Below are 21,939 nucleotides of genomic sequence, written 5' to 3' on the forward strand. Positions count from 1 at the left end.
TCAAAATGCCTGTCAGTCTGAAGTGCATGCAGATAGGTGCGTTCCTTGCTTCAGGAACAGTGCCAGGAAAGAAATACACGTATCAACGCAAGCTCAGGGAGAACAGAAATCTCATCTCCTGTGGTGAAAAAGTGAAAGCCTGACTTGAAAGCCTCCCATGCTAAAAGCAGAAACTTGACTTTAGCCATAAAATGGAAGTGGTGTACTTGAAAGGGAGTCTGGGAAACATAGCCCCTAGGTCATTTGTAACAACTGACTGATAAAGAGAAATGCATTATGGGAAATGTAGTTTTTCAAATCAAAATGACAGTACTGCCTGAAAAAACTTTTTTTCAGCTGAAAGTGAAGTTTTTTTTTTCCAAAATGCTGCTAGAAAGCTTAGCTTTACTTCCCAAAAACTAAGAACAGACAAACAGCTTGCCTCTCAGGAGATGATAAAAATGCTAATACAATTTATCAACAATCCATTTTAAAACCCTTTAGAAAACAAGGGGAAACAGTCCTTACACTGGGAGATGGCTTCAGATGTGAAAGAAAGCTTGTGAGATTGAGTTGGGCCTAAGATTCAAGAGAGAAACATTGACATCATTAAAAAAAAAAAAAAAACTCACAGTAAACTTAAAAAGCAACTTTAAAAAATTAAGAAGAGGGAATTTTACCCCATTTTACCCCCAGTCAACTCTAAAAGCCATTGTTTTACCTAACTCAGTCAAGCTTGAAGCCACACTGTTTTTGTCTGACTAGTAGCAGATTAATGCAGGCGTGAGATAGTGCATAACAGCTGTGCAGAAGGATTTTCCTAAGAGCTTTATGGCAGTTCAGTATGGTAGTTTCACCGTTGCCCTGAGGCAAAGCTTCTGCTGTAACTGAGTGAAGTCACCAGCCCTTGCCTGAGTTGTGGCACAGGGGAGGTGCAGTGAGTTTGGTAAAGGGACAGCCCCTAGTTAGAAACTGTCTGCCGCTGAGCACATCTCTGCCGGTTCAGGAGTGGCTGAGAGAGCTCGGTGGGAAAGGTGACTATGGGGAGTGGCGTTGTCCTGAGAGTGTTACAGCCCCCTAGCAACAGGTGTTACAACTCCACAGCGACAGCACTCACTAAATCCCAGGGTTGAGCGAGAGTCATTGATGAATTAGGCTCTTGTTTCCAACTGTCAGGAGAACTTTCAGAATGACCTCAAAGTTGACTATAAACTCTGAACTTTAGAAATGATTTGTGCACTTCTTGTCTTGTTAATAGTTTAGCTAATAAATCTCTTCTAGATGTTAGTTAAGAAATCTCTTCTAGATGCCTGCTGGTGTAAGTTAGTTCTGTACAGTGATAATAGTAGTCCTTTAGAGAGTTTGCTTTTGAATGTAAGTTTGTAAGAAGTGTAAATACATATAGTAAATGGCCATGCTAATTGTAAATATGTGTAGTACAGTCATGCTAGTTGTAAATATGTAATGTTTGTACTAGAAGTATGCTGATGCTAATGAACCAGAGTTTAGTAAAAGCTAAGGGAATCTTTAAGTTTGATGCAATTTATCTGATGCGGTTTGCATCAAGAATTTATTAATTTAAGAAAGGCCTTGGTACAGCTCAGGCTGTTATAGACATCTTAAGACCCATTCCAAAAAAGATATGCCATCTTTATCATCTTCTACTCCTGTAGGAGTATGGCAGCTATGGAGATGACTGTGGATGGTTGTAAGCTCAATAGGAACCTGGGCCAGAGCTGAGTTACGCTCAGTACCCACTCCTGCCAGAGGTTGAGAGTCAAAGACAGACAAATTTCTTCTTGATAGCTTCCAGCCCGATATAGAGTATGCTTGATGAAAAGCATATCTCCATGATGGGTAATGGAAGGAATAATCAGGGAGAATAACCTAAGACAGACCTCAGTCTATCTGATGGGTCCTGAGGGGCTCTTTAAAAAATTAAGAGAAGGGACCTGTGGGAGCCCACAAAGGTTTCCTAGTGAGATCTGAGCTTGCTTTACACAGCAGGGCTGCATTAGGGGATGGCTTGACCACGTGCATGGTTATCAGGTGTTTGGCATGGTCTGCACTTGGCTGTGCTGGGGGGGGAGGTCTTTTGCTCTACCCCTTGACATTCCTTTAAAAGCCCTTTAGTAGAGACAGAAAGGACTGGTGAGTTTTGACCCAGGCCCTTCTGAGGCTATCCTGTGTTTCTAACTGTCTCTCTCCTCTATATTTCTATCTAAATATTTCACACTTCTCCCTGCTCAAGACTACCCTGGGGAAAAAGTGGGGGCAGCCCCCCTCACATGAGTTCCTGAAAGACCTAGTCTCATGGATCACTGATTAGAATAAGCTACATCTTACTAATTTGAAGTTACTTTTGGAATCTGTGTAGTACTTTTCTATGAATGAGATGGAAAATAAGGCACAAGGAGGGACATTCTCAGTGTGTGTGTAACAAGGGGTGATGCTAAGAGATTGAATACAGGAACACTGTTATGGCAGATCCCTCTTCAGCCTGATGTAACCAACTGTAAACACACTTGGCTTTCAAAAAAAGCTTTTAGTCATGCTCCCTCAAATTCCACTGGAAACAAATTCTTACATTCAAACAGAGCCAGCATAGCTGTAAGCTACCAATTTGTAAAATACCAGCTGCAGATCAGCATGGTGATGAGCAGACCTGAAGTGGGTCCTGGAGTTCTCGCTCCATCTCATTCTGCTGCGGAGAGCTGCAGAGATGCATGACTCCATGAACAGGCTGCTGACTGGGGTAAACAGAGTGCACATTAGAGATCTGGAGTTGTAACCCTGAGTCTCAGTTAGGCTGTACTATTGCTGTGGAGAGACACCACGTCCACAATAACTCTTACAAAGAAAACGTTCAGTTGGGGTGGCTCACTTACAGTTTCAGAGGTTCAGTCCACTGTGATTGTGAAGAGGAATAGGGTAGTGTGCAGGCAGATGTGGTGCTGGAGCTGAGAATACTACATCTTGGCTCAGAGGCAACAGGAAATCAATTGTCACACTGAGGGAAGCCCACCCCCACAGTGACACACTTCCTCCCACAAGGCCACCCCTCGTAATAGTGCCACTCCCTTGGGGGGGGCATTTTCTTTCAAACCACCACATATCCAGTTATAACTTTGGGTTTATCTATGTCACTTTGAGCAGAGACCCTGTGCTCCAAATCTCTGCTCTCTTAACCTACGATGCTTTCATTTGGCCATCACGTGGATGCGTGAGGCAGTGTGGGAGCTGGAGTGAGATGGCTGGCATGCTTGAGGGTTTCCATGTAAACAGGGAAACTGCAGATGATAACTGATGCTTTTATTTCAGTTTTCACTATTTCCATTTACCACACTGTTTTAAAATCTATTGAATTCTTTGCTACGTGTTCATATCTACTTAGCCAGCTGCTTCAGGCATACTTCCTAATAAAACAGTTACTATTAAAAAGCAGAACACTGTGATATATGGATCAAAGTATGAAAGGAACGACTGTTACATTTTTGAGGAAGAATTTGATTCCCTTGGGGCAATAAAAATTGCAAAGCATAGCTAAACAATGACACAAATGTGTTTTTTAAAATGTCATAAAAAAGCATTGGTTAAACAGTAGATACTCACGGGTTAAACATTTGGCTAGTGTTGAAGTGACAGAGGCAGGGTGACTTACACTGTAACCAGAAGGGATTTTATGGTTTGTTTTCACTTTTTTGAGACAGGACCTCACTATATAGCCTTGGGCAGCCTGGAACTTGCTGTTGACTAGGCTGGCCTTGAGCTCACAAAGATCTACCTGTTTCTGCCTCTGGAGTACTGGGACCCAAGGTGTGCATCAGAGTCGTCTTTGTAGCTGGCAGAGAGGGTTCAGTGGGTAAAGACCTTGCTTTGCAAGCATAAGGACCTGAGGTTTGGATCCCACCACTTGTGTTAAGACAGTAAAACCCAGAGATGGTGGTACTTCCTTTGTAACCCTTTTGTGGGATTGTGGGGGTGAGCAGGTGGGTTCCTGGGGCTTGCTCACCAGCCAGGCTGGCCAAATTGGGTGAGCTCCAGGTTCAGTGAGAAACCCTGTCTCAAAAAATAAGGTAGAGAGTGATAGAGGAGGACCCCCAACATTGACCTCCACATGTGTACACATTCATACATATCTCCACATACACACATACAAAAGAAAGAAAGAAAGCACTCAAAGCTTGCAGAGGTGTTACAGCAGGAGTCTGGGAGGATGGGAGAGTGGTTATCAACTGGATTTTTTTTTTTTTTTTTTTAAAGACAGGGTTTCACTCGGGCAGGCCTGTGATTTACTCTATAAACCCAAGTGGTCCTTAAATTTGCGATCCTCTGGCCTTGGTCTCCCGTGTGCTCAGATCCCAGCTGTGTGCCTCCATGTCCAGCTTCACCATCTTGTTTCTGGAAGATGTGCTGAGCCTGCTCTTGGAGCATTCATTGCCTTGCTTCTTCGGAAGCCGGCCGGTTGGGGTTCTCTTGTGGCTCATTCCCTTCCTGAAGTGCTTTCAGCAGCGTGGGAGGGCTTGTGCTGTTGCCTGCTGCCCTCAATGACTCAGGCTCTGTCCAAGAGCTGGTGTGGGAGCCATATTCCTTATGTTGCTCTTCTGGACCCCGCTGCTGCTGAGACTCAACTTCCCCTTTTTATACTCCGTCCCCTTTCCTTACCACTTTGAGTGCCATTGTGTGTTGGGGGAGCAGTGTGCATGCTTTTCAACCAAAGACCTCGTTTGGTTTCTAGAAAATAGGTACTGTAGCAGAGATCATAATTTTATTTTAATGATAGATGTCAGAAAAATCCCTTGACTCTGCGTGGAGTTAGGCCTCCTGCATGCCTAGCCTGTAAAGTCAAGCAAACCACACTGATTCAGCACCTACTAAGGACCCAATCTATGAGAGAGAGAGGGAGGGAGGGAGGGATGGATGGATGGAGGGAGGGAGCGAGGGAGAGAGAGCGAGCCAGTGAGCACTCTTGCGAGCTTGCTTCCTCTCTGGGCCTCTGGGGGCAGCATCCCAGAGTCCCAGAGCGTGTGCTCCTGTGAACACCACCATGCAGGCTGAGAATAGCTTTAATGGCTTCTGGTCTGTCTCCGGCCTGCAGAGATTTGTGGCCCAATCACAGGTTCCTGTCCTGTTGTGAAACAGGAATAACATTTGTGACACTAGAACAAACTCACAATGAATGGCTGCTTCCGCTGACCAGCGGCTCCATTTCCCGTCTGCATTTAATTGCCTGCAAAAGCTGTTTATTGCCTTGTGCACTCCTCCACGGCAACATTATCTCTTAAATAAACATGTTGTACCTGGCTGACAAGGGAGAGGTGCATATCAAGTGAGCAGAAATAAATATGGGGAGGACTCCGAGCCGAGCCTGGGATCTCCTTCAGGCTCACAGCTGGCGCTCTTTTGTTGCCTCTACCCAAGCCTGTGCCACCAGACGTCTGGGTTCACATTCCCGCCTCAGTCGGGGCGTGGTCCAGTGACAGCCTTGGGGGTTGCATTCCTCTGGCGGTTACTTTGGTCTCCGTCTGAGTCATCCCATGACAATGAGTGTCCACTGACAGCTATGCATCTCACTGGAATTCATTTATGTACTAAAGAAACATACACCAGGGGCTGCTGCACCCTAGAATTGACTGCCAAGTGCAATAGATAGAAAAAGCATCATAAGGTAATCGCAGTTAACAATAGTTCATATATTTTTAAATAGCTAGAAGAGACAGTGTTGGGCGGATATGAAGACCCTGATTTGATCATTCCCCATCGTGTCTGTGTATGGAAAAAACATGAAGGGATGTTGGGAATCACCTATATAGTCCTTGGTTTGAATTGAGATACAGGCAGGAAGGGAAACAGATATTCTGGCATATGACACTTGGCACACACACACACAAAAGACACCTACTGTAGGTGTTCCTGGGATGGCGGTCCAGCCCTCTCAGCTTGTGAGGGCCAGAGGACCAGGCCTGGCATTTTCAAAAGCTGCCTTTAACGGCTTGCCTGCCTGCTGATGCTCTTCACCCTCAAACCAACAGCCTGAGCAGGCCCTTGGCTTCACAGGCACTTCTCTTTTCCAGTGTAGTTTAGTTCTGGGACAGCCATGCTAAAGTATGGTGAAAGCACAGGCTATATGGAGGCAGCCTCACCCTACCTTCTCCACACGCTGCAGTGTCTGTCCCACAGGAAGTGTGGCTGTGTGAAGCCAAATCTTAGATCCACCCCAGTTCCCAGGAAAAGTTAAAATTAATAATCCTTAAATCATTTTGTGTGTGTGTTGTTTGTTTTTATTATTTCTAATAAATTTATATAACATTTATAATATATATGGATGGAGGGTGAGAGATGGACAGGATCTCTCTCACTCTCACTCTCACTCTCACTCTCTCTCCTCTCTCTCTGGTTCTGGCTGTCCTAGAACTATCTATGTAGACCAGGCTGGCCTTGAATTCACAGAGACACGTCTGCCTCTGCCTCTGGGTGCTGGGATTAAAGGAGTGCACCGTTAAACCTGGCTTGTGTTTATGTTTTCAAAGACAGACTGTCCTCATAGAGCCCAGGCTAGCCTTGAATTTGGATGTCTACCCTCCCGTCTTAGACTTCTAAGTGCTGGGATTACAGGTGTGGGCAAGTATACCTGACTCTCAGATGCTCTTAAATTTAAAAATGGTAATAGCAGAGAGGAGACAGGAGAATGTAAAGCCCTTTTTTCTGGCCTGAGAAGGTTGGTCTAACTTCTGTGAGGAACCTGACTGTGTCTTTTCATCTCAGCCAAGCATACTTCTTACAGTCTCGCTGTGTATGGGCTGCTTGCCCATCCTGTGGCCCACAGTATCACTAGCAGGTTCGCCTTGTCCCACTTCCTTTTTTAGAACCCATTTCTTTTTTTTTCTTTATTAAGACATTTTTTATTCATTTTATATACCAACCACAGATCTCCCTCTCATCCCTCCTCCCCCTCTCCCTCCTCTCCAATTTTCATCCCCTAACCTACAAAAAGGTAAGGCTTCCTGTGAGGATTCAGCAAAGCCTGGTTGAGGAAGGGCCAGGCCCCTACCCCTGCATCAAGGCTGTGCAAGGTATCCTACCATAGGTAGTGGACTCCAAAGAGTCAGCTCATATACCAGGGATAGATCTTGATCCCACTGCCAGGGGCCCTTTAAACAGACCAAGCTACACAATTGTCTCCCTTATGCAGAGGGTCTAGTCCGGTCTCATGCAGGCTCCACAGCTATTGGTCTAAAGCTCGTGAGTTCCCACAAGCTTGTAGAACCCATTTCTTTTTCTAGAATTCAGTGGTCATTTGCCACTGTATTGACTCCTTTTCTGTTGCTGTGGTAAGACACCATGTCCAAGGCAACTTAGAAAGGAAAGCGTTTAATTGGCTTGTGTTTCTAGAAGGTTATAGTCCATGATGGTAGAGCTGAGACATGGTGGCAGGAACGGATGAGAACTCATGTCTCAGAGCACAAGCAGGAGGCAAACAGCTAAGAGCAGCATTGGTCTTTTGGAGCCTTAAAGCCTGTGCCCTGGTGACATACTTCCTGCAGCCAAGCCACACCCCCTAATCCTCCCCAAACAGCCACCCACTGCAGACCAAGTATCCAAATGCCCAAGACTTGTGGGGGACATCTCGTTCAAACCCCCATATCTACTGTCTGATGGTAGGTGGACACGGGCTTCCTTGTCAGAGAGAAACCGGCAGCATTCACACACCATCAAGGGAATTTATAAGGATTGTGTACTTTTAAATATTTTTATGACAATCTCTTTCCTCAGGCAAACAGGTATAGTATCTGCTTTAGGAGTATTAGAGCTAACCACCATAATTTGGTTTCTTAAAGATTAAGTACAGAGGCATAACTCTGTTGATGCCTGGAGGATTTATTTTAATTCATGTTCCATTATTATCATGTGTATTTATTTTATATCTTATGTATTCATTCTAGCAATCTAATCTAGTTGCTTGGTTTTTTTTATCTCCTTTTCTGATGTGTGTTTTTAGTACATATCCAGCTTAGATGATGAGGGTGGGTAAAGATGTTACTGTTCTTTGGCTAAGGGAGAGCTATGCTGAGCTCAGAGGGGCGGGGCTGAGGACTGCCCATTTTTACAGAGCACTCTAGTAAACAGAGTAGATCCCAGGAGAAAATAGAACTGGCCTCTGGGAACCTGGGGGCAGTAGGGAGCAGGTGACCCTGACTCAAGAGATCAAGGGATGGAATAAGGCCCTGGGTACCCTAAGGAATTGTTTTCTCAGCCTGGGTGGAGCAGTGCCAGGAGCATCCCAGGACATCCAGAGTGTGACAGATGTGCCCAAGGCTTTGGGAGGGGCCTGTCTGTGCCGGGCTGCCTACAGAGTGGTCGGAGTTCTGAGGTGGTTCCTTTTGAGCTACACTGAGCTGGCACACCTTGTGATGGGCTGGAACACTGCAAGAGCTGGCAGTTGAGCTGGAGGCTGGAAGAAGTCTGTGGCACTCCGTTGCCAGGTTGTCCCGTCACTGGTGCTGTGCTATACCGCATCAGGGTGGCAAACACCGTCGTCTTTGGGAAATTGTGTGAGGTGCTTGAAAAATTAGATCCTTGGGTCACAGGATTTGAAAGCTTTCAGCTTTGATTTCCTTGGACTAGTGGCCAAAATCTCATCTATTTACATTTGCCTTTTTGGCCAGCTCTTTCTTTCCCCCTTGCTGATAGATATGAATCTGATATAAAATTAGAAGCTTTTCAGAACATTTAGGTACTTGACTGAGTATTACATTCCTTGAGATCCTCATTTCTATGATGCTTAAGTGTTCCTCATTATTTGAATAAAGACTAAAATCAAAGGAATGCACAGCAGAGACAGGTCGGTCCTGTTTTGTTTGTTTGTTTCAATGCAGTATTAGAAATACAAGGGAAAAAAGGACACAGTTCTAAAGCATCTTTAATGTGTTGTAAGACGTGAATAAGAAACTTTATTCATTCATTGTCACTCTCAAGTGCCCGACTGTTCAGCATAGTGGAAGTGGTTGAGGAAGAACCAGAGGGCAGCACACTTTTCAGGTATTGAGGCCAGAGCTTAGTTTTCCAAGGGGAGAGAGAGAGATGCTGCATTGTAGGAAGACAGGTCTGGACAGGATATGCTGTGAGATGGGGGAGGGGGGATTTTATCACCTCTGTCATTGAGATTTCTCAGCACATGGTGACAGTGAGAAGTAGATAGACTTGTAGTTAATCTCTGTCTTTTAACCTTCTCTACAGAAAATATACCACTTCTACCTGCTCCTAGGACACTTCTCCATACCCTTTTCTTGGTGTCCCCACAGGCCCTCTGAGGGATACCCGTGGTGTGCAGCTTCCTGGGTGGGGTTTAAAGGAAAGCGAGAAGAAGAAACAGTTTACCTCTTTATCTCATATTTGTTGTTGTTGTTGTTTTGTTTTTCGAGACAGGGTTTCTCTGTATAGCTTTGTGCCTTTCCTGGATCTCTCTGTAGACCAGGCTGGCCTTGAACTCACAGAGATCCGTCTGCCTCTGCCTCCTGAGTGCTGGGATTAAAGGCGTGCACCACCACCACCACCACCACCACCACCACCACCACCCGGCTTATCTCATTTTTTTATACCATTTCTCATCACATTTCATAGCATAATTATTCTTTTTGGCTTTTCTATTTTTCACAACCAATACTTTGAGAAAGAAGGCAGATAGTCCGTTCATGTGTCTTGTATTTATGTAAAACTAGAAAATGAGAAGCCCTGGAACTTTAGTGACTGAGTGCATGCATGCATGGGTGTGTGCCTGCATGCATGTGTATTAACAATGTAGAATGTTGAGGGTTTTTATTTTTTAAAAAGTTGAAATGTAGCAACATCTCACAAGAGAGATATTTTTAAATAGCCAGCAAAATATTTAAATGCTCAAATATTTTTAAAAATATGTGATAGGAAGGCATATTTTGTCCGAGTCAGCACAGGGTCCTTGAGTGTGGTCCCCAATGAATGGCCACCACTTCATGTCCCATATTGTTTGAGCCCTCAACACACCCTTGTTAGGTCTTGTTAGCTCCATTTAAGTGAAGAAATTGAGGCTCCGGGAAACAAACCCACTCAGCATTATCACACCACTGGTTCGTGGGTAGCTGGAATGTGAACAGGCTTTGCCTGCTGTGGAGGGCTCTTCGTTCTTTCCCAGAGTGCCTCTGTCTTCTGTGTAAGGCACAGCACATTGCTTAGTCTTTGACTCAAGCCTGAAAATTAGTGACACTAAATAATGCTGCTACTTAGGTTTATTTCTCAAAACATGTTGATGCGCACGCGCGCGTTTGCACACACACACACACACACACACACACACACACACACACACACACTCACAGAGGGGAGAGGGGAGAGAGAGAGAGAGCTAGCGAGCTAGCTTTAGGGAAACCTATCTTCATTTATTCTTGAGTCATTTGATGTGACCTGTTCCCATGATGGGCTTGGAGGGGGATGGGCCTCTTCATGAGTTGGGGGTGCCCTCTAGGAGTCACAAATCTGTGCTGGAATCTTTAAACAGTTTGGGGACAGTGTGTGAACATGTGCCTTTGCGTCCGCTTGGAGGGTGGCTTTGACAACCTCACCTTGCCCTGCCGGCAGTCTGTCATGTTCCGTCCTCATAAGACAGCCTTCATACTGCTGATTTATGCTAAAAGTATCCTAATGTTTCCGGCAGCTCATGTGTGACATGAATATAATCCATATTTCTTAAAGCAGATAATCCAAGTGGCTTATTTCCCGATACTGCTGATAGGGCTGTATCTCTTGGTATCTGCCATGGAGATTCTGACGGTAACATATTGTTTCTGGGTCACTAGCTTTGTCTAAAACAGTAGGTTGGAACAGAGTAGCAAAGGTTAATTAAGTTTGTCCATCATGGTGGGAACACATATGGATGACTCTGATGCATTGTGCTCTAAAATCAAAGTTCCTGAACGTGCGGTTGCTGGCGTCTCTGCTTCTCATTTTCAAACGATCCAAAGTGAAGTTTCTTTTTTTTTTTTTTTTTAGGTTTTTCGAGACAGGGTTTCTCTGTGTAGCTTTGCACCTCTCCTGGAACTCACTTGGTAGCCCAGGCTGGCCTCGAACTCACAGAGATCCGCCTGGCTCTGCCTCCCAAGTGCTGGGATTAAAGGCGTGCGCCACCACCGCCCGGCTCAAAGTGAAGTTTCTTAACTCGATGCAGAGTGATGGAAAGAGCTGGGCTGTTGAAAGGCCGCGGCAGCAAGTGGCCCTTTAAATAAGCAAGTGTCTCCGTTGAAATGGGGAAGGTGTCTTGGGTCAGTGGGAGAAATCAGGAGCTCCGGGCAGTTCCCTTTCTTTCCTGCCTCCTTTCCACGGTGCCCTGAGTAGAACCCAGCTCCTTGTTGGCACTGTCTTCGTATGTTGATGATAATTAAATTCTTAGGACTCAGTGAGGTAACAGGACAGTTCTCTTGGATCTTTCAGGAAATGCTCACTTTCTTACTCTGAAGTTGTGTTATTCCTGTAGTCAATAACTGGTATTTTCTCAGGGTAACATCAAGAATATCCCCCCCAGCCCTCTGCCAGTCCAGAGAGTTGCTATGTAATGCCACCAGACATTCGATGTGTTAGCAGCCTGGGAAACCCTACGTCTGGATAATTATTAGCCAGGTGTTTTCGGATAAAATTGTCCCATCTTCTCTTCCAGCTATTTTATTGTTTTTTTTTTTTAAATATGTATAGTTGATACTGGCATTTATGTCTGGCTGTGTGAGTTTGGTTAAAAAGTTAGAGTTGGAATATCATTTTATTTTTAATTATCTCTGTGTGAGTGTGTGTGTGTGTGTGTGTGAGTGTGTGTGTGTGTGTGGTTTGTGCCCATGTGTATTGATGCATGTGTTCATGTGTTCATGTGCACAAGCATGTAGACAAGAGGAAGTTGTCAGGTTTCATCACATTTGGCTTTATTCACTTGAGACGAAGGTCTCTCACTCAGTCTGGAGGCAGGCTTGTGTCCAGCAAGTCCCATCCATCCCCCTGTCTCCACTCTCCCCATTCCCCTGCCAGCACTGGGGTTGCAGGTACACTGGTAACCACCCCTGGTTGAATTTTTTTTATGGGAGTTTAACTCATGTCCCTAATGTTTGTACAGCCTGTGACTTCACCTGAGCCACCTTCCCAGCCCTAGTGTCTGAATGTCAGATTGTGAATCATACAAACAAGGTTCTGTCTCGAGCTCAGAAGATTCTCTGTAGAATTTGCAAAGATAATAAAGACCCTAAGGTAGTCCTAGCAAGAGATTATTCCAGACACCCAACCCTCTTTCATGAACCCCCTGGAATATACCAAGACCTCCCAGTTTCCAGGGAAAGGGGACATTTTAGATTGGACTTGGCTTTTTCTAACTAGGTACCTGTTTTTGAGGGTAATTGTTCCCCGTTACCTGTGTCTTGAGTGCTTAGACTGAGTCCTACAGTAAGAAGTGTGCTTCACGTGCATTTATGTACACAGACGCTCACAAAGCAGTTTGACCCAGGGTGCGTACACTGTTCACATGGATTTGGCATTATGCTTTTCTCTGGTCTTGTTGATCTTGAACTTCTGGGCTCAAGGGATTCTCCTGTTTGATCCCTCCAAGTTGTGTGTGGATGGCGACTGCATTATTTCAGGGCCTGTGATGAGTGGCAGTTCTGTATTTTGGAAAACACAGTCTAAGAAAAGTCAGTGCCACCGATGACGACAGAAGATGTGAAGATGTTCTCACTAGAACCCTGAGCATCACGGCTGAAAATGTGCATTTGGGTTTCTTTTGTCAATTAGCAATATGCAAAGATTAATTGCTTTTATGGTGAAGTCAAGCATCGTAGACCATTTAAGTCCAGACACGATCCTGAAGTCCCATGGCAGGGAGGGTATCCCCGTCAGCTGTTTGGGGCTTATGAGTAACCGTCCATGTGCTCCAGGAGCTGGAGACCTGAGGGGAGGGTCAGCTTTGGTTCTGTGTTTCCACATGACCTGCTTGCTCACTTTGCCAAGCTGCATCCTATGGCTGTTTTTCCATTTCTTGAATTTAGTGAGATAAACTCAAACTCCGTTCTTCATTTCCACTAGGAAAGGCCCACCTACACGAGTTTTCTTGTTTTTGCCTCCCTCTGTTGCTATTGCTTTGGTAAGCTTGGGCTTTCCAGTCTAAGACAGCTTAGATAGATTGGTTCTTAAATTATCTTTTCTGCCGATCTCCCCCCACCCACCCCGTGCACTCTCAGGAGAGGAAGAGCATCCTTTCTGTGTTTAGACAAAGACAAACAGCTCTTGTGTTCTTCAGCATCTTGGGTAGAGCCCTCAAGGTGGACACCCTCCCCACAATGTTCTGAAGAGTCCCTGGGCTCCCTCACAGGCATCTGGGTCCTGCCAAAGGCCTTCCCCTTCCCTCCCCTCCCCTCCCCTCCCCTCTCCTTCCCTCCCCTCCCCTCCCCTCCCCTCCCCTCCCCCTCTCTCTTTCTGTCCCTCTCCCTCTCCTTTTCTCTTCTGGGTCATTCACTATGTGGCCGTATTAGAGAAGGTAGTGAGAACATTGAGAGGAAGGCACAAACTTGGAGGATCTTGAGGAGTAGGTGGAGACAGGCAGTAGGGAGCCTTGGATCACAGCTGAGGAGACAGTGCCAGCATCACAAGACTTGGCATTTGATCCTTTGTTGTTCTGGTATCTCTGAGACCCGTGCATAATAGCAGGCACTTAGCCTATACATTGAGAATAAGTGTTTGCAAAGGGCAGCATGCAGTGTGGAAAGCGAACAGGTATGTGTCTCAGTGGGCACAAGGGCTCTCAGACGAAGCTCTCTGCACAGATGAGGTCTGCCCCGGCTCAGGAGCATGGCTAGGTGAACCTGGGAAAAGGCATTGCAAACCAAAGAAATCGTTTTAAGGATGGCAGATGGTGATCTCAGCCTTTACCTTCTGTGCCCTGGAGATGTGAGGTTCCAGTCTGTGAAGAGTTCTGCCTTCACTGTAGAAGTGTTTCCAATCAGAAAGCTAAAGGTTCACCTCAGACAGGGCTTGGGGAGCTTGAAAGATTGTAATTCAAGTTTGTCTCAGGGTCTGGTAATCCCTGCAGTTAGTTGTGTTGATCTGTGGAGGACTCTTGGGAACACTGTTCTCTTTAAGCCACAGCTTCCCTGTGAGCTGGCTTCCTGCCAGCCAGAGTACTCCTTTTACATCCTTCACCTGGAAGGAGAGTCCAGCTTTCTCTAAGATCGGACACTTCTATCTGAAACCTTACTAGACAGGCGGCAGATAGGATTTGAGAATTTTTAAAGAGGAAATGATGCTGGACACTCTTGAGCTGTCCTGTGATATTACTGTTACTGGAGACAGGGTGGTTTAAGGCCTGTGGGTCAGATTTATCGCCATGCATTTTCTCAGCAGTTCAGTACAACAAAACCCCAAGCTTCAAGGTTTCCCCTGGAGTTAACAGTACGTGCATTTGCTGCCTGCTCAGCTCCTGCCTGTGGGTCACACTCCAGTTTAGAGACTGGGGTGGGTAATAAGATTATAAAACATGTCGCTTACTTGCCAGCCACCAATGCTAATAATAATAACAGACATAATTCACTAGAATATTGAATGTTTTAAGTTTTGCTTGGTTTATTTGTTTTAATATAAAAGAACAAAAATAAAATCTCAAAGAAACAAGTTAGTATTGCATAACGGGGGGAGGGGAAGGGGAGAGAGAGAGAGAGAGAGAGAGAGAGAGAGAGAGAGAGAGAGAGAGAGAGAGAGAGAGAGAGAGAAGAGAGAAGAGAAAAGCAGCCATTAACATAACTGAGTAGTTCCTCCATTTACCACTGCGGTTGTCTTTCACCCAGAAGTGAAGAAAGGGCCTTCCGGATATTAGATTAGTTTGAAACAGGTTCCCCAACCTTGGCACAGTTGTGGTGTTGGGGTGAATACTTGATTGTCAGGGGGACTGTCCTGGGCCCCGTGGGAGTATAGCAGTGTCGCTGGCCTTTATCTCTAGATGCCAGTAGCAACCGTCTTAGTTTCCGGGTGTGACAGTTGAACATGTTTCCAGATATCAAATCTCCCTGTAGGGACAAGGTTGTCCCCAAATGAAAACTACTGGTTTTAAGATCAAACAAATATCAAAGGCTTCATTATCCACCCATCTTGTCTAAGGTCGGAGTAGCAGGATTGTGTTGTCTGTCATCTGTCCATCTTGTCTATTTAAAATTAGAAGGGAGCAGGAAGTGACCTGGAGTTACTCCCAGGCCTTTTAGGGTGAATATCAATTCAGTTTTTAACTTTGTGTTTAAGTAGGCTCTGTATTCTTAGAGACACCTTCCTCCTCTGCTGTGAGTAGATGATTATTATAGTGGTCTCAGTTTTCTTTCTGAGTCTAGCCTCTAAGGGCTGCACCACCTCTCCAGCTTTTAAGCATCATTCTTTGAGTTGGATGTAGCTGAAGTGACTGATGACCTCAGTAAACGCACATTTTAATAACCTCAAATGGAGTATGGCCTTTTGTATCCTTTTTTTCTTCTGCTGCTGGAAGTCTTCTGTTGTGGTATCAGAGAGGCCTTGGGGAAACTGAATACAAATAACTCAATTCCAGGTTCTAATTAATCACAGTTTTTTATGCTTTCTGAAAAGATGAGGAATTAAGTGGGGGGACAATAAGCATATGTGTGTTTTGAAACAGTGCTTATTTTCTGTTGGGAAGAGTGCCATTTGACTGCATAGCTCTCTGGGCACTGCATGCTGGGATGGCAGCTGTTGGCCAATCTGCTTGTCGGACTTGACCTTTTGAACTGTTTTTAATACATGGGCTCTTGTTCTTCGCTGGTGTATGGATACATGTTGGTAATTTTTAGAGTATATTAAGCCACGGTTTGGGTGACATGTTAGAATTACCTAAGGAGCTTTGGAAAGACCCAGGGTGCTGGCTACATCCCAGACCAGTTGAATTAGATTTCCAAGGAGTGGAGCCAAGACATCAGCTCCTTCCTTTATTCCAGTGAGAGTCAAGATGGAGAACTTGTCCACACTATTTGTAAATAAAGTTTTATTGGGGCAGGGCCCATTCATTTGCTGTTGCCTGGAGACGCCATGGCAAACCCTCAGTTAGTTACTATTTAGCCATTTATCGTAAAATGCTGGCTGACTGTTGCTCTGAAGTCATGGTGAATAGTAACTATTTCAGTATTTGTATATTCATCCCCAAATCCTCTTGTATATTCCACAGCAAAAGAAAAAATGCAGCACATTGCAGAGCTTGTGGGCTCAAGTCCCGTTAACTTTGTACACAGGAGATACTGAAAACTATTTTCCGTTGTTGTTGCTTTTTTACTCTTTTTGGGGGGACCCACCACCCATCCCCAAAGTAAATCACACAAGGAGGCTTATTCTTACTTATGAAGGCTCAGTCTTAGCTTGGCTTAGTTTCTTGCCAGCTTTTCTTAAATGATCTCGTCTACCTTTTGCCTCTGGGCTTCTCCAGCTCTCTTACTCTGTAAATCTTACTCTTCCTCCATGGCTTGCTGTGTAGCTAGGTGGCTGGCCCCTGAAGTCCTCCTCCTTCTCTGTCTGCTAGCTCTCCCCTCCCAGATTTCTCCTTCTATATACGTGTTCTCTCTGTCTGCCAGCCACACCAGCCTTTCTCCTGCCTTGCTGTTGGCCGTTCAGCTCTTTATCAGACCATCAGGTGTTTTACACAGGCACAGGAACACAGCTTCACAGAGTGAAGCAAATGCAACATAAACAAAAGAAACAGGCCTTAAAATAATATTCTACTACATTTCCCCCTTTTTGTCTAAATAAAAATGAAAATGTTTTAACTACATACAACAAAAACAGTTATCAAGAAAGAATTAATTTACAATATTCAGTCCATTTACATTTAGGAAATTCAGAGAAAGCACTGTATTACCCATCCATCTTAGTGACTCCAAAGTTTTATACAGAATTTACTTTCATAACTAAGAAAAACTTCAACTATAACTATTATAACACAGCATAACAATTGAACAAATGCCACATAAACAAAAGTAACACACTTCAAAACAATATTCTATTGCGTTTTTCCTTGAAGAACTGACTTGTAGATGCTGTCAAACCCGAGGGAATGTGACTGTCTCAGCACCCAGAGCGAGGAGCCCATTGTTCACATGGGCATCCGTGCTTAAAGTCAGCCCCGGACTGTTACGCTGCCCGTGCTCCTTTTTCAGACTGTGTAACCGGCTCTTGGGAAGCCTGCAATTTTAGTTTGAAGGGGGTTGGAGTTCTGCTGAAGCAATTAACAGAATCCATCACACCCCCTCCCAGTCTTAGAAGGGCTGAAGATACAGCTCAGTGGGTAGAGTACTTACCATGCAAGTGAGAGGTTCAGAGTTCAGATGCCCAGCATCTGTATCCATGTGGGGCAGGCCTGGGCACCCACTTGCAGTCATCAAGAGGTGGAGATGAGATTCCCTGGAGCAAGCTGGCCAGTTGGAGTAGCTGAATTGGTGAACTCCAGGTTTAAGTGAAAGACCCTCCCTTGATATATAAGGTGCCGAGTTTCTGTGACATGCTGAAATTGAGGTATGGAGTGTGTGACAGAGCAAAGCAGCTCACCGTGCGGACACAGAAAGAACAGACAGACACTGGAGGGTCCAAGACGAACTGTCCTCTAGGGTCTCCCTCCCCAACCTACTTCCTCCAGTTAGGTCTCGTCTCCTAATGCTCCCAGGATTTCTCAAGTTAGCGCCATGCGACAGGGATCAGGCCTCGGGCATGAGATCCTGTGGGGGGACATTTCACATTCAAACCCTAACAAAGACGTTCTTTAATTTTTCTTAAGCAGATGAAGACCTCAGAGAGCCGCCACCCGGTGAGCTCCCAGTACAGGATGCACTCATACTACGGGCCTCCCTCCTACCTGGGCCAGAGCATGTCCCAGATCTTCACCTTTGAGGACGGCCCCTCCTACTCGGAAGCCAAAGGAAGCGGTAGGTTCTGTGGTGGGTATCTGGACTTGAGATGACACCTAGCAGGGCAGAAGTAGTTTTCTCTGGGCATGGCTCATAGTAGCTTTGGGAGATTTTTAAATTGTTATTAATTCTTTGAGACTATCATACAGCTCTTCCCAGATGTCCCACCTTCGTATCCATCCAGCTTCTTCCTTCTCCTCCTCCTCTCTCTCCCGCCCTCCTCCCCTCCCCCATAGAGTCCAGTGTGTGTTATGACCTGCCCAGGATAAACCAGGGTACATCTGTTTGATAAACCAGGCAGCACATCTCTAAAGACATCTGACTTTCCTTCTCCAAATAGCAATCAAATACCAATAGCTTCTTAGCTGGGGTGGGGCTGTGTGTCCATGTATCTGTGTGTGTGTGCGTGTGCGTGTGCGTGTGCGTGTGCGTATGCGTGTGTGTGTGTGTGTGTGTGTGTGTGTGTGTGTGTGTGTCTCTGTCCGTCCATCCGTCCGTCTGTCCCGCGTGCATGCACGCTTCCTCCATGCTGGGATTTTGCTGGCTGGAGCTTGCACAGGTCTTGTGCATGCTGTCACAGTTGCTGTGTGTTCATATGTGGAATTGCCCTCTTACATCTGGAAAACAGTGTTTCCTCAAGTCACCCTCCACTTCTGGCTCTTGAACTCTTCCACGTAGACCCCTGATCCTTGAGGAGAAAGGATGTGATATAGATGTCCCATTTATTGTCGAACACTCTAAAATCTCCTAATCTCTGCATGGTGACCAGTTGTGGGCCTCTGTAGTAATTGCCATCTACTGCAAGAAGAAGCTTCTCTGCTGAGGGTGGAGAGGTGCATTGATTGACAGTATGGCAGTAAGTCGTTAGGAGTTGTTTTAATGCTATGTCCATTTAATAGAGTAATAGTAGGCTTTCTCCAGGGCCCGTAAGCTGTCTAGCCGTAAGTTCTTGGTCTTGTTGACAGTGTTAAGTGTGGGTCCTATTTTTGTGGTATGGGCTCTAAAGCCAAGTGGAAAGGGATTGCTCTCTCCCTTAACACTTACAACACTGTTGCACTAACTGGGACTACCTTACCAGGCAGGTCATTAATGAAACTCCCAGGGTCTACAGCCAAATGAGATTGGTGATTACTTTTCTCCAGATGAACATTCTGCAAAGAACTCAGCTACAAATTGGTTTTACTTTGTTCTTTTTTCATAGCTTCATTTTCTTTTAAAGTATCTTTTCGTTTGTTTACTTTTCAGGTTGTATTTTAGTTACAACATTTCTCTCTTTCCCTCCCCCTTCCTCCCATCCCTCCCCCACATACCCCTCCCTGCTCTGCTTCAATTTCATGGCTTCTTCGTCATCAGGTGTACTGTGTGCTTTTGTGTATTTGTACAGGGGAAATGGATCCTTACAGAAGTGGGGGGGAGGGGGGAGGTAAAAATAACAGCATGGATGACTGTAAAAGCCTCACGGACTCATACTATAAACTGTTTCCTAAAACAAAAACTGCATGTCATTCCGTGTATAGATACACATACATAGCTTTCATGAACTTACCTCATGTGAGCTGATGCACTCCTCCAAGAGCCAAAGACCACCTAACAAAAATTCCCATACCAGATATGAAAAGCCTCTTTTGAGTTTGTTTATTCTTAACATAATTTTTCCCCTTTCTGAATACTTGTGTTAACAGTAGACTTCTGTCCTCAAATGTTATTTCCTTTGTAGCTAGAGTTTTCCTGCCTGGCCCATGGTCAGGACAAATCTCTCTCACCTGCCAGTCCCACAGCTGCTCAGACCCAACCAAGTAAACACAGAGACTTATATTGCTTACAAACTGTATGGCTGTGGCAGGCTTCTTGCTAACTGTTCTTATAGTTTAAATTAATCCATTTCTATAAATCTATACATTGCCATGTGGCTTGTGACTTACCGGCATCTTCACATGCTGCTTGTCATGGCAGTGGCTGGCAGTGACTCCTTCTGCCTTCCTGTTCTTTCTTTTCTCCTCTCTGTTAGTCCTGCCTATACTTCCTGCCTAGCCACTGGCCAATCAGTGTTTTATTTATTGACCAATCAGAGTAATTTGACATACAGACCATCCCACAGCATTCCTTTTTATTTTTTTAATTAAGAAGAATTCATGTGTGTGTTTTACGTGCATGTATGTATGTGTACCACATGTGTGCCTGATGCCTGAAGGCAGGAAGAGGGTATTAGATCCCCTGGAACTGGAGTTGTGGGTGGTTTTGAGCTAACATGTAGATTCTGGAAGTCAACCCTGGGTCCTCTGGAAGAGCAGGCAGTGCTCTTAACTGATAAGCCATCTCTCCAGTCTCCAGATGTTACGTTGTTGAGGAACAGAGTGACATGCAAGGTTCAAACCCCAGGGATCACTGCTGATGCTGAGCAAGGGCTTTGAGAAGATACCCCAGTGCTCAGGGACACTTTAAATGTGTTTCAAGTCCACATGTGTTTTTCTTAATGAAGTGAAGTTCTGTACAATAATCAGTTGTTTCACAAAGAGTCTTGCTTTAAAAATCAAAGTACATTCATCTTTTGGGGGAAAAGTAACACAGTAAAACATTTTTTAATACAGTAGATCTGGGCTTTCTGCAGTAGCAATGCAAATAATTCTGATACGTCTGAAATAAAAAAAAAAATACGAGTGTTTAATGAACCAGAGCACTTTGAAATAGACAGTTCCTCAACTTCAGTTTTAATTTTCTCCCCAACAGTTATGCCGAGTTGATGGGCAGGTCTTTCCTGGCTGCATTTCCAGAGCCCGTTTTTAAGTGAATTATACTGAAGCATCATCTTTTAGTTTAGGAAAGCTAACGGTGGAGCCCGGAAGTGGCGATCAGGGCAGTCCTGAGGGACACGGAAGGGACTGGTCCAGACATTCGTGATGAGTCCCTTGTACTAAATGGAAGGAGACGTGCCTTGCCTAAATAGCGTGACCATGAAGGAACACTTTTAAAATTCCATTATATGTTTGTTGCGCAGGTAGGGGAAGGCTACGATGTGGGTGTGAAGGTCAGAGGACTTCGAGGAGTTGCTTCTCTCCTTTAACATTGCCATGGATTCTAGGGATTGCGCTCAGCTCAGCAGCCTAGAGTCAGGAGAGGGTGCCTGTACCTCCTGAGCTGTCTTCCAGGCCAAGGGTTTCTTTGCTAAAGCTAAAGAAAATGAGAATCAGAACTATGACCTGATCTTCATGTTTGGAATTAAATCTTTAAAAGCTGGGCAAGAACCCCTGTCCACAGAAGCAAAAACAAACCAAAAAGCCAAGCAAATGCTGCTTTATTACTCCCCTAAAATCCAAAAATAGCTTCCAGGACGTTTAGGTCATGGAAACTAGGTTGTCTGACATGAAGAAATGGAAGTGCACGGTGATGGCTGCACTGTCATTTTTATTGATACTCGATCGCCGTGTTTAGAGCAGACTGTGCCCTCCCTGTTTCCTAACATCCATATTCTCCATGGTGCCGCCTTTGGGCCAGCACGCTCCTTAAGAAGAGAAAGCACACAAGCCACGTTCCTTTTCAGTCTGCTCAGACAGCCTCTCTTTGCTCTTGGTTGATTGATTGAGGGAGTGAGCGAGTGAGCGAGGGAATGAAGAAGTCTGTTTTTAAGTGAGCTTGCCCCATCAGGGAATGAAAGCCTGAACAGTCAGGATCCCGACCCTGCTGTGTCCAGTTTGGAGATAAAGCAGTTAAAGAGACTTGTTGTCGTGTAGATAATTACAAACAAGTTCCCCTTACAGGAGGGAACGCCTGTGCTTCTTACTCCAGCAGTAAGGGACTAGCTTTAGAAGCACCGGCCTTCTTGAGATAAAGGTATCCATTGAGAGCAGTAAGACAGAACAATGTAAGGGACAATTTATTGGAGCAGAGAGGAGCGGATGTGAAGAGGAGCACTAGATTTGTCTGAAGTTACAGCACAGGCGGCCTTAACTCAGAAGGAAAGAGGTAACGGTCCACGAAAGCAGGGTTGGCCGCATTGTGACCATAGCGTGAGGCATCAAGA

At 45.1% G+C, this 21,939-nt stretch overlaps 1 protein-coding gene across 4 annotated transcripts in view; it reads left to right on the forward strand.

Annotated features, from left to right (window-relative positions):
• Positions 1–21,939, forward strand: part of Dmrt1 (doublesex and mab-3 related transcription factor 1) — a 112,720-nt gene that overhangs the window by 46,384 nt on the left and 44,397 nt on the right. The window contains exon 4 of one of the 4 annotated variants that reach the window (XM_042262140.2): positions 17,792–17,951. In XM_042262140.2, the coding sequence (XP_042118074.2) occupies positions 17,792–17,951 (160 nt within the window). The remainder of the gene's footprint in view (positions 1–17,791; positions 17,952–21,939) is intronic. The other 3 variants (XM_042262154.2, XM_042262147.2, XM_006977646.4) reach the window with 3 other exon arrangements.

This window comes from Peromyscus maniculatus, chromosome 1 (genome assembly GCF_049852395.1).
Source record: "Peromyscus maniculatus bairdii isolate BWxNUB_F1_BW_parent chromosome 1, HU_Pman_BW_mat_3.1, whole genome shotgun sequence".
Lineage (NCBI taxonomy): Eukaryota > Metazoa > Chordata > Mammalia > Rodentia > Cricetidae > Peromyscus > Peromyscus maniculatus.